This window comes from Falco cherrug, chromosome 11 (genome assembly GCF_023634085.1).
Source record: "Falco cherrug isolate bFalChe1 chromosome 11, bFalChe1.pri, whole genome shotgun sequence".
Lineage (NCBI taxonomy): Eukaryota > Metazoa > Chordata > Aves > Falconiformes > Falconidae > Falco > Falco cherrug.
The window spans coordinates 9,050,897-9,062,900 of record NC_073707.1 but is presented as its reverse complement, the minus strand read 5'-3'; the positions used below and the strand labels follow the sequence as shown (position 1 = coordinate 9,062,900).

The following is a 12,004-nucleotide window of genomic DNA, read 5'->3' as shown; positions in this document are numbered from 1 at the left end:
TGAGTGATTTCAAATGCTCCCAATGGGCAGAACTGCCCCTTAATGCTCAATAGCCACATTATTCTTGCAGAAAGGCAAGCTCTGATGTAGTGACAAAGGAAGCCAAGGTTTCGTGTAGACTCATTAAAACAAAAAATTAGTAAAAGAAGCAAACCCACTAATTTTCTAAATCCTACACTCAATAAAACCAGACTGTCTCCCTCCCAAGGATGTCAGGCTACGTTGTCAGCTCTCCGCTTACGTGCCTCCTTTAATGTCAGGGATGGATCAGCTGCCCTGAGCAGACTGCCTGGAAAAGGAGATCTTTTTCATTTACCACACTGTTCTTATCAAATTCAGTTCCCATTCCCCGGGTGCGAGGGGCACAGTGTCTCCCTGATGCGACAAGGACTGTCCTCCAGCCCAGCAGCTCCCTCTCATTCCCAGAAGTTTCATCAGCAGGAATTCAGGCCACCCAGGCCCCTCAGCCAGGCTGAGGTTCTCTTATGAGACTGTGGGCTTATTTCTTCTCCCCCGTTTTCAGATGGCTGAGACCCACCTGTTCTTTGTGCTGTTTTCAGGGTGAAGATGTCCTGGTCAGAAGCTCAGAACTCATCTATTCTGGGGAATTAACCAAAATCTCCCACCCTCAAGCCAAGAGCCAACAGAGGATGTTCTTCCTCTTCGATCACCAGCTCGTCTGCTGCAAGAAGGTAACCTCACTAGCCAGGCAGGAATGCTGTCTGTCACAGCACTAAAGCATTTGAGCAAACTCTCTCTTTACCTGTTTGCTTCCTTAATACTTACTAGCATCATATATGCTTCTGGCACAGAGATTTCTACGCGCATTCGTTGCATTGTTTCCTCTGACATCACCTGACCACAGCAATAAGCTACAGAAACCATCTACTGGCCTAATTCTTACAGCAAAAGGGAAGCACTGCGCTGCTTCTAGGGTTAGTGTATGGGTTTGTGTGCTGTATGTGTGCTCAAGTATGAGCACTGTCACCCATTTTCTTTTAAATACGTTTGTTTTTTTTCAACTGCACTTCGACATGAGATTATTATTATATTATATTATATATATAATATATATATTATATTATATATAATATATATATTATATATATATGCAGCTTTGATGAAGAGCTGTGGGCCTTGACAGTCGCTAACACCATATTAACATCACATGTAAGTACAGACCATGCTATTTTTCATAACCCAAGTGATCAGTCTTCCTTGGTAGAGCAAATGAAAGGTATCTTTCATTGGAATTTCAGCACTGAACATGCCATTTTTTTTGCATAATCCATGGCATACAGGTAGCTACAGGTAACTAAGGCATGAAACCCTCACTGTTTTATCACTGCGCTCAAGTTTACTTTTTGTTGTCAACACAAAAATCAAAAGCTAATTAGGATATTTTTTTTGGCTTTCTAACTGGGACTGCAGGATTCCAATACTATTTTTTGACACACGCTTAATGAGGATTTGGGATCATGTGTACCAACACAAGCTTGCTTCTCATTCAGAGCTTCTCAGGGCAGCTGATATTCCCCAATGACGGATGCCAGCCTACCCTGACCCCACCACTGAAGAAACCATGCAATTCCTCCCCTTGCTGCCAATGGTGTCAACAGGAGCTCAGTGCTTTGCAATTTCATAGAGTCAAATCCTGTATCATTTTTTTCTTACAGGACTGTAATGACTGCCACAAAGATTAAATGCTGCATCGTACCAAAGAATATGAATGCTTAAGGAAGGGATGGGACAGGGAACAGTAACATTTGTATGAGTCTGTGTGATCTCTCTTACAGGATCTTTTGCGCCGGGACATCTTGTATTATAAGAGTCGGATCAATATGGATGATATGGAAATACTGGATGTAGAAGATGGGAAGGACAAGGACTTCAATATTAGCGTGAAAAATGCATTTAAATTGCACTGCCGAGACACTGAGGAAGTCCACTTATTCTGTGCAAAAAAGCCTGAGCAGAAACAGCGCTGGCTGAAGGCATTTGAGAATGAAAGAAGACAGGTTCAGCTCGACCAAGAGACAGGTATAGGAAGAGCAGTGTTGTGAGCCAGTGGTCTTTCGATGGGTGTTGAGGGTGTTTTTTTTGTTTCTTGTTTGTTTTTTTTTTAACCACCAGCCAATGCATGGGAATGAAAGGGCAGGGAAGCAAGTCCGTGCTCCAGTCCAGCTCTGGGCTGCTGAATTGCACATCCTGGATGAATCTGTGCAATTGAAAAAAAAAAAAAATGCAAACCACTGTGAGCAGACACTGCAGTATGTCCTCAGGGAGGCTGATGTGTCTTTCATGAGTTCAGGCAGGGCTGACCAAATAGTCAATACTTACATACAGCTTCCATTATTTTGCAGTACAGTGTGAGTCCCCAGCTTGGCAATATCTGTAAAAAACACGTTCAGTCAAGGGTTCTCATTGTAAAAGAGGGTTTTAATTGTTTTGTCTAAATACTGCTTAATTCAGACCTGTGATCTAATGATATTTGAGCCACAGCAGGCCTGGCTGGCAGCTTCTTCACCCAGCAAAGCGCAGGCAGTAAACCCTGCATGAGAGGTAGGGAGGGCTGTGCAGCGCAGCGCAAGCTGGGGGGAGCAGTACGTGCCCCTTCCAGCTTTGGGAGTAATTTTAGCTTGTGACCTCTCACCTCAGGCATATTCCTGCCACCGTATTTCCCTTGCTCTCTGTGCCAGTGTCTTCCATGAGATATAAAATGGTGACCTGCTGCTGACAAACTCCTATTTTATCTTCAAGGTTTTTCAATCACAGAGGTGCAGAAAAAGCAGGCAATGCTGAATGCCAGCAAGCAGCACCATACTGGGAAGCCTAAGGGTAAGTCACACCTGAACACATAAATGCTGCTAGAACCGTGTGTGTGTGTGCATGTGTCTATATTTACTATATGGGAGCACTTCCAATGAAGTGGCATTAATTCTTGAGAAAGCCAGATGGTGAGCTCTGATGTGACAATCTGCAGTATTGTTCCTGGCAGATTCAGACAGCTGGAGTCAGGAAACAATTCATAACTACAGGAAAGCTGCTTCACACCTGATTGCCGAGCACGGTGCCGGGTGCCACGGTTACATACAAACCAGCAGCTCCTGCTCAAGGGCTAGTTCACAGGCTCGCCTTAGAAGCCAGGCTCTCCAAGCAGTGCGGTACGCCCTTTGTGAAAAGACAAGATTAAGTTTTGTAGTAACCCCCATGGTGCAAAGAGGGTCCTAAAGGTCGCTGCAGCAGGGACTATTCCTGCTTGGGAAGACGCTTTGAAACCTGTATTTCTGGCAGAACACCACAGGTAGGTACCACGCGCATTGACAGAGCTCCACGTTGAACCCTGAAGACAAGGAAGACTTAGCAGCAGCCAGGGGAGCGTGTGCTCAAGAGGTTCCTGTGCCCACTGTGCTGCCAGCTGAAGATTCCTGCTACCTTATTTCATGATGCCTTCACACCTCTTTATATCCAGAGGGACAGGTGTCACTTGCTTTCCCCCTGGACCCACAGACAGGCCACCGCTTCCTCTTGGTGGTACCAGCCAGCAAGTAAATCCCAGCCCAGTCTCCAGAAAGCAAGCTTGGCTGAATTTCAAAGTCAGATGTAAGACTTGGCTGCAAACAGGGAAGTTTGGAAGGAGGCCAGACCTCTCTAACAGAGCCAAGCCCTAGGGGTGACACAGTAAAGGAGACCCCCTAAGCCAGCCCTGTCCGCAGGCTAGGCACCGACCATTACAACTCTGAAATCCACCGCAGGAAGTTGTAAGAGGCAAGACAGGCACATGCACAGCAGCTGCTTCTCCCAAAACTGCCAAAGGCAGAGGTGAAGTTTGTCACTAATGATGAGCTACAGCTGTTTAGCCCTGCTGTTGTGCTGACAGAACACCTGTCAGTTACGCTTCACATTGCTGGGCCTTCCACAGCAAAGCTGATCCCCCCCAGCAGTGCCGAAACCAAGGGTCATACTAAGGCAAACCCCGCTGACTCCCCTGCAGCTTTAACAAGGACTGGGCAGGGTGTGGGGAAGGGAGCTGTGCTCAACTAACATGCTTCCCCATCTCCTTCTCGCCGCAGCTGTCACCAGGCCATACTATGACTTTCTGATGCGTCAGAAGCATCCCACCCTGCCTACCACGCTCCCTCAGCAACAAGTCTTCATGCTGGCAGAGCCCAAGCGCAAGCCCTCGAACTTCTGGCAGAACATCAGCAGGCTGACGCCCTTCCGGAAATAAGGGCAGCCCCGTGTTTGTGCCTGAACCCCTTTCGAGAAAGCACTTTATCCGTCAGTCCTGGGAGGTGGAGCCCAGGTTCTTCCAATCCTTTGTTTACAGAGGATGGCACACGTGCTCCGGCCTTCCCTATTTATTTTGCAGACCGACTGACTGCACTGGCTCCGAGGTGAGACGCTGCGTGCGTGTGCTTGCACACACGTGTGCACTTGTGCCAGTCCCAATGAGCCAGCCTTGCACAGCGCCCAAGAGGCAAACTTCCAGGAAGAGATCACGGGAGGGAGCCTGACATGTTTCACCTAAAAAGATTTCGCTTGTCAGCTGTACTTTCTTCCCGCTGCGAACACTGCTGCTGTCTGGCAGCTGTCAGAGGGGACAGTGGCTGATACACCTGCTGGCTTCCTGCCCACTGACACGCTCCAAACAGTTCAGAGTCATTGACACGATACATTTTCTGTGGAGGGATAAACCCTTCTGCTCTCTGCCCACCCCCACTCCCCACGTTTCTCAGAGACACGATCCTCCTCCACCGCCTCACTCATTCAGTTAGCCTTGGCAGGCACTCAGCCAACAGTGAGTATCGCACTGTGACCTTTTCCTTCCCTTTAGTTCAACACCACTGATGATGAACTAGATAGTACTTTAAACTGTGCCAATCAACCTGCAGCATGAGTAAAGTTCAAGAATCTCTCTAGTGGGTTTGAGTTACGCAAGTTAGAGAAAAGTGTGCCTAATTAATACCGTACTCAATTCCTTAGATTCTCATCTCTCCATCATTCTGCCATATTTCCTGGCCAATGAAAATGCTCATCGTTTGTAATGTGTTTATTTATGGTAAAAATCAGAACTGTGTATTTTGTAAGTCTGTAATTGTTCTTGTCAGATGTTGTTAACTTGATGCCTGTTTTGTCTATTTTTTTTTTTTTAAAGAAAGGTCAATATTTGCAAACCTAGCTCCCAGAAGTCAGAGTCTACAGTTCAACTCTGAAAGATGATTGTTATGCAAACTCCCACAGACCCTCCATTCAAGGGGTATTACGACAGGTCTTTGCCACCTTTAAAAAGATGGAAAGCCACTTTAAAAAGGCCTAGATTTGGCATTAGGAGCCTCACATTAAGTACCCAAGTTTCAAACTGTGGCCAAAAAGAATTTAAACCTTGGTTAGCAAAAGGAAAGGAAAGATTTGCCTTACCATAGTGAGAGTTAGAAGCCATACTGACTGAATTCCTTAGCTTAGGAGACATCCTGTGACAGTGGAAGGAAGACGCCAGCTCATTCCAACGACGCTAGTGTGAGTGAGCATTAACTGCCCGCAGAGCTCAGAAATCCAGTGTTTGTTGATGCTGTAGCTGACCAAAGTCTGGTCATCCAGGGATATCTGAATTCAGTAGCATGTACAAAGTCATTCTTGCACTATATCTTTCCCCCAGACCAGGGGTAACATTTAATTTCATAAAGAAACTTGTAAAAGTGACTCTCAGCCTGTGTTTGTCTCCAACATGTCTGTGTGAACTTGTTTCTCTTCAAAGTCACTGTAGGGATTCTGCTCTTGCACTCCAGAAGTGACCACTGATCAGTAGAAGCCGTGCTAGGTTATCCTCCAAGCCATCCTTGGGGTGGAAGACTGGTGAAGCAGAGACCGTACTGGAGACGTGCTGATCACTTAGGACACTGATCAAGGTTAGGAAGTCACCAGTTCCCAAATTCCCGCTAGTTACTTAAAACACGTGTCTAGGAAACATCAGAAAAGTGCAGGGGATGCTCAAGCCCACTTTGAGCAACATAGAATTAAGGAGTACCAGGAAGCGTGAAGAAGTACAAATGTAAAGAGAACCCATGGGTCCTCCCGGGACCTGCCCAGCCTACGCCCCTGCCCTTCTTCCTGGGCAAACACCTACCCCCATGCTCTTCTCCCAGGCAGAACCAGCTGTCACATCACTGTGCAATATGCTGCTACAGAGAATGGCAACCAAAACCCAACAATGCCCCCTAACCCTTCCCTCTCATGCAGAAGCACAAGAGATGTCTGCCCATGGAAGGTCTGGCACTTCCCCTTCCCCCTGTGTCACCCCAAGGAACAGAGGAAAGCGGGGGTCACCAAACTGGAAGCAGTGCCTTGAAATGCTGCCCACTGCATTTGTCTGGCATTCGTCAGAGACGCCTCTCTAACGGCACGTAGCCGCTGGGAAACTGAGCCAGTGGGAACTGCAGGAACGGCCTTCAAACGCTGCACAGACAGGTGTGGGTCACTGCAATGGGGCGAGGGACAAACCGCCCCTGCACCCACCCTCACCGCACGTTACCTCCCGCTCGGCGCTGCCCTCACCCCTCACGCCAGCCAGAGCCCAGCGCAGCTGAGCTCTCAGCAGCCAACACGAAGGGCTTTGGACAGTCAGGTCTCTCAACCTGAACTAAAATACAGAACATCTGTTCTCTGCACAAGAGGACAGGGTGTCGATACTTGGGGGGTGTGGGGGCTAACCAAAAAAAAAAAAAAAAAAAAAAAGGTAAAGAAAATAATCAGGCTCTGCAAGAAGCCACTGAGCTCGGGCTGCACTACCTCTTGCCAGGGACCACAATGAGCAGTGACACCTCACAGACCCGTGCCAGCTTACGGAGCACCCCGGTGCCCTGAGCATTGCATGGTTTGGACATCTCCCCCCCCCGCCCCACCCCCCCAGTCTAACCGCTGGGAAGAGCTGCCTGCCCACAGCACAGCCTCCGCCAGCTGCCACAGGCTGCAGCCCTGGTGCCTGCCCTGCTCCCCCGGCAGGGCGAGGACAGCAGCTCTACTGAGCTAACCCAGACGTGGCAACCGGTGGTCCTCAGGGCTGCTCCCAGTCCCCCCCAGCTACACAAATACCAGCGTAACAGCCTTTTGCAACAGCATCCACCCCCCCAACAAGCTTAAGCCTTTGCCCACACATGCTCACATATGTGAACCACCCCGTGCTTGCTGCACGGCTGTGCTCGCCCCAAGAGCAAGCCGCCAGCAGGGTGGCACAGCACCCATAGCACTGAATCACCCCTGCTGCACTCACGCTGAGCACAGCAACGCACCCGTGGGCTGGCACAGCACCCACAGCGCTGAATTACCCCGCTGCGCTGCCCCTGCCAGCACGGGCTCAGCCAGCACCCATCGGTAGCAGCAGGCAGTTGTCACTGTTGTGTTTACCCCAGTGTCTGCACCCTCCTTTCCTTATCCATGGCGTGTTTATTTTGATTGGCCAGGAAGAAAAAAAATAATAGTATCTGTTGGCACAGCAGCGATCAATTTTCTGAGTTTCTCAGCTTTGTAGTTAGTGGGGGAGGAACGCTGGATGGGCCCAGTGAACCTAGGCTGGAAGGGCCCTCGGACCACCCCACGGCACCCTCAAAGCAAGACCAGCCGTGAAGCTGCAACAGGTTTCTCATGGTCTCACCCAGCTGCTATCCACGTGTGCTCGGACCTCTTCAGCTCCCTGTTCATACCTCACTGTCCCCATCATGGAAATATGTTCTTACACCTTTTGGAAGCTTCTCTTGCTGCAACTTCTGTTTTTCATTTGTATGTTGCTTTATAAACGCAACTGTGCATCTACCTACCCTCCCCTACCGCCCCGACCCAGTCTACTGAACAACACAGGGCGACAGCGGCACAGTACTCTGAGGTGCAGCAGCTTTGAAGGCCAATGAAAAAAAATAATAACCCTGCCCTCCCCTGCTAAAACACATGCAAGAATTGGCTAGTACTATCTGTGTAGCAATACTCTGAACAGTAAATACACATAGAGTTGTTTATCAGATTATTTATCACCTCTTCCACAACTTCATATCTGACCAGTGCACACAAAGGATTTATAGAGAGAAACTTTTTATAGAAATCTTTTTAAGTGACAAAACAGACTTCTCTGGCCAAACAGTCAATGAAAAGTTACTACTTTCTGGTAGAGAGAAATACATTCTCTGCTTGACTGTCGGTACTCTTCCTAAAAAGTGTCTTCAGTTGGGATTCTAGTCTTGCAAGAAACATTTGGAGCTAGGATCCGATCCCCTATGCAAGACTGAAATCAGGTACAAAAGCTGATCACACTGAAGGAGGCGGAAATCTTGTAACGCAGTAGACAGAGTTACAGCGCGACGCTGACAGGTAAGGATCAAACCCACTTTGCTGAGCGCACCTACCCACGCACCGACCCGGCCCCAGACCGCTGTGTACATCTGGCAGCGCTCAGCAAGCAGCGCCATCCTTCACCTTCCACCCAGCACTACTTCCCGATTCTCTCACCACACCACCTATTAACTCCTGAACAAACTGTGTATCGGATCACGTGTAACCTCCATGGGTGTTAAATAAGAAGTCACCTCATCTCCTGTTACTGATTAAATGGTAAATTGTATGTGTTAGACAGCGGTAACAGAATAACCAACACAATTTCCCCGCCTCTTCACCCTGGCACCTGGATTTTGAGTGGCTCCTCACATTGTACTGCCATTTAGAAGTATCGGGGAGAATGCGTGTGTAGGACAGAAAGCACTGATGTACACAGTACGTAGATTCACACAGTCACAATGTAAACTCGTAATAAAGGGTTTGCCTGGCATATGAACAACAGGTCAAGTACAGCTTCTGTCAAGCTTTCTGAGCTTACCGAACACCACAATCTCACCAGATTCACAAGAATCCATTTGAAACATGAATAAGCAGAGATGTGAGACTTCAGTACCCACTCCTCTGGAGACAAACCTTCTGCGTGGCCAGAGATGCAAAACAAACGGAAGCTCCTGACCTGGGTCTGAACAGCACCAATCATTCCGGATTTCAGGGTAGAACTTACCTAAACTACTCCGACAAATACTTCTGCATTGAGTTATATAAAGAGGACAAGACTACTCAATCCAGGGGTGGTTGGGGTTTTGTTTTGGTTTTTGTTTGGTTTTTTTTGGTTTTTGGTGGGTTTTTTTAGGGATTTTGGCACTATTTGTTCCCCTCACTCTGTAGCTACCTGTTTAGGACAGCCCTGATTCTTAATGAGTAAACCTGCCCAGATTCACCTGGACAAGTAAGACACAGACTTATGTAAAGCATATGAACCATTCAGAAGAACAATTTGCTGAAGCTATCAGTAAAATTAAGAGAACCAGTGGCTGCTAAACAATCTAGTATCTGTTCTAACAAAACACTAACAAAAAAGGCCCTCTGTTTTGAGCTATTAGTTTAGAACAACCGAGTCAGAAAAGGTGGGTGCATAGACTAGAAAAATGCCTATGCTCCACATTTAGATAGCATCAAAAGCAGCACAAACTGTCTTTGTACTAAAACAAAATAACAAATAGCTCTGTTTCCACGGAGCTGGAGGCTGCCTTTACCTTAGGAGCCGTGGGGCGCAGGGTGAGGAGGAGCCCTGTCTCCGCTGCCCTAGCCCCTTGCCTTGCTGCGGGTAATTCCAGCTGCCCAGGATGCTGCTCTGCAAAACCCGTGTGTCAGGCTGCCGTGCGAAGCCCGGGCTGTGCAGACCACCTGCGTGGGTGTCCAAGTGGCCTCCTGGAACCATCCGAGAGCCAGGCCTCCCGGCGCTGAGCGGGACCGCTCCCAGCTGAGGCATCCACAAGTAGCAGCCATTCCAAGAGATCCTGGCTTCAGACTGAAAACACTACATTTATTGGGATGCCAGAATGACAGAAATTAGCTTTCTTAATAAAAAGGCCTTTGATCTTTTGCAGTATGTCAGAACATCAGGCTGTGCTTCTCCAGATTTACTGCAGTGGAAGCACATGTTCATGTAACAGCAGAATTAAATATTATCAATCCTGCCGCTGATTTTTAAATACCAGGCTTTTGAACAAGTATTGTACCCCTTGCCACACCGACTGCTCAAGAACTTTGTCAGCGTCTGTGAGGTGGTACAGCTTCCAGCAAGCACTGGTTTCTCATTGTGCTGTTCTTACTTCAACTGGTTTAAATCCTCACGCCAAGTTTCCCCATGTACCTGCCCACGAGGGTTACGGCATTGCAATACCTGCGGACAGCGACCGCAGCAGCACAAGCCCCGAAGCTTTATGCAGGGAGCGCTTCACACTTCACCCAGCCACGGGAGCCTCAGCCTGTACCTGCTGCTACTCGGGTTTTCGGCCAGAGTCACCAGGACACGGCACCACCAAGCAGCAGAACCACATCGGCACCATCACCAGGTTCCAACTCGGATGTCCCATACCAGCCTACCGGGAGAAAGTCCCTGTCCCCAGAGCTCCCAGCCTAAGCAAAGTGGCAGGATCAGGTCTTCAGGTAAGTAATGGGTTAAAGAAGAGCAGCTGTGCTAATGGATAGAAATTAACTGAAAAAATCAGAGGTGTTTTCAGACTGTTCCAACTTCCTGAAGATGCAGCACTGCTCATGCAGTTCAATAGCGCAGGAAGGGAACCGATCTTGGAAGCAGCAGAGACACGCTCAGAGCGACGCCAGCGCAGGGAGGCACCCACAAGCACGGACAGAAGCCAGAACGCACCCTGCATGTTCCTGCCGAGGGGCGACCTGGGTTTCACCTGCCTTGGTGGCCACAGCCACACGGCTCCGGCTGAGGGGCCAAGGGACGCTCCTCCCAGCCACCAGCCATCGCGCTCGCCCTGCCTTGGGACTAACGCCTCGCTCCACACTTCGTTTCTCACCGTGCCTCCCACGTTTCCCTAACAAGCAGCTACTAAAATCCCATGGCTTTGGCAGCGCTGGTGGGTTTAGAAAAAAATACAGGCTGCTTGTTCTTTTTACGTAACGCTCCTGTCATTTTCCTTCCTGCAACTACGCCGCTCTTCTCTGCACGTAGTAAGCTTTTCTTTTGCACAACTTTGCTACCAAAGCAGCTCCCTGTTGTACAGCCTGTGCAAACGAAGTACTTTGTGATACTGAACCCAGACTTGTGTACCTTTGCGTGTGACTGTTTACATATACATTTGTGAGATGGGAAATAAACAAGCTATCAACTTTACTCTTGTCTACTTCTGCAATGCCCCCATAAAACACGAACTAGCGAGTATACAAAATAAGCCTTTGTACCTGGCACAACCAAATGGAGCTATGTAACAGCATTCTGCTTAAGAGTTCCTTCCATCTTTCCACACCAGCTTCTTCCCCCTTTCTTAGAAGCGGCAGCCCGCCTGCACATCCATTACCTAGGCTTGATAATAATTTGGGATATTTTCTTTAACCTCCAGCAACCTGAAACATGTGCTATCTGAATCACACCATCCAGAAAAACCTTACCCCCCACTTCAGCCACGCCAGCATTCCCACACAGAGGGGGCACAGCCTCTGACCTCAGCTGTGAGGTTCACGCGACCACAATTCTTACAATAAGGCTGGTAAAAGCAAAACTCCTCTTCCTGAAGCATCAACTTGTCTATGTATTTTACCCCTCTTGCTCAGAAAAGCACAAGCTATTGTAGAACACTACAAAATCGATTCCTTTAGCCCCCAGATGAAGTTCCAGCTGCACTGATTGAAACCGACGGTGGGGCTGCTCGGTGCCACATTGTCTGTTGAGTCTGAGTTACCTCTCAGCCCACCAAGGTCTATAGCTATAGGTTACTTGTACCCATCAGGCTCAGCAGTCTTCCCTGCAGGTCTGCCATTCCCTCCGTAACACGGACAATACAACTTCCCGTAGCTACCAAGGTCCTCCTACTGCTGTAGAATATATGTTGTTTGGTTTGTTTTTTTTTTTTTTAATGAGTCACATGGAGCCCATTCTATTCTGGCTGATTTAAGACAGGATAGCTAATAGCCTGATGGATTTTGAAAT

General features: G+C 48.4%; 1 protein-coding gene and 1 long non-coding RNA gene across 6 annotated transcripts in view; one reads left to right on the top strand and one right to left on the bottom strand.

Moving 5' to 3' along the window:
* The window catches only part of ARHGEF4 (Rho guanine nucleotide exchange factor 4), a 228,035-nt gene extending 222,332 nt beyond the window's left edge, over window positions 1–5,703 (top strand). For all 5 annotated transcript variants that reach the window (XM_027808895.2, XM_027808893.2, XM_027808894.2 and 2 more), the window contains 4 exons: window positions 561–692; window positions 1,797–2,040; window positions 2,761–2,838; window positions 4,074–5,703. In XM_027808895.2, the coding sequence (XP_027664696.2) occupies window positions 561–692; window positions 1,797–2,040; window positions 2,761–2,838; window positions 4,074–4,231 (612 nt within the window). In that variant the 3' untranslated portion in view covers window positions 4,232–5,703. The remainder of the gene's footprint in view (window positions 1–560; window positions 693–1,796; window positions 2,041–2,760; window positions 2,839–4,073) is intronic.
* LOC114016508 (uncharacterized) lies at window positions 2,047–5,502 on the bottom strand. The gene is made up of 3 exons (XR_003560977.2): window positions 5,422–5,502; window positions 2,341–2,392; window positions 2,047–2,218 (listed from the first exon to the last, which is right to left on the bottom strand). It is a non-coding gene; the product is annotated as an uncharacterized LOC114016508 (long non-coding RNA).
* Window positions 5,704–12,004: the final 6,301 nt, after the last annotated feature.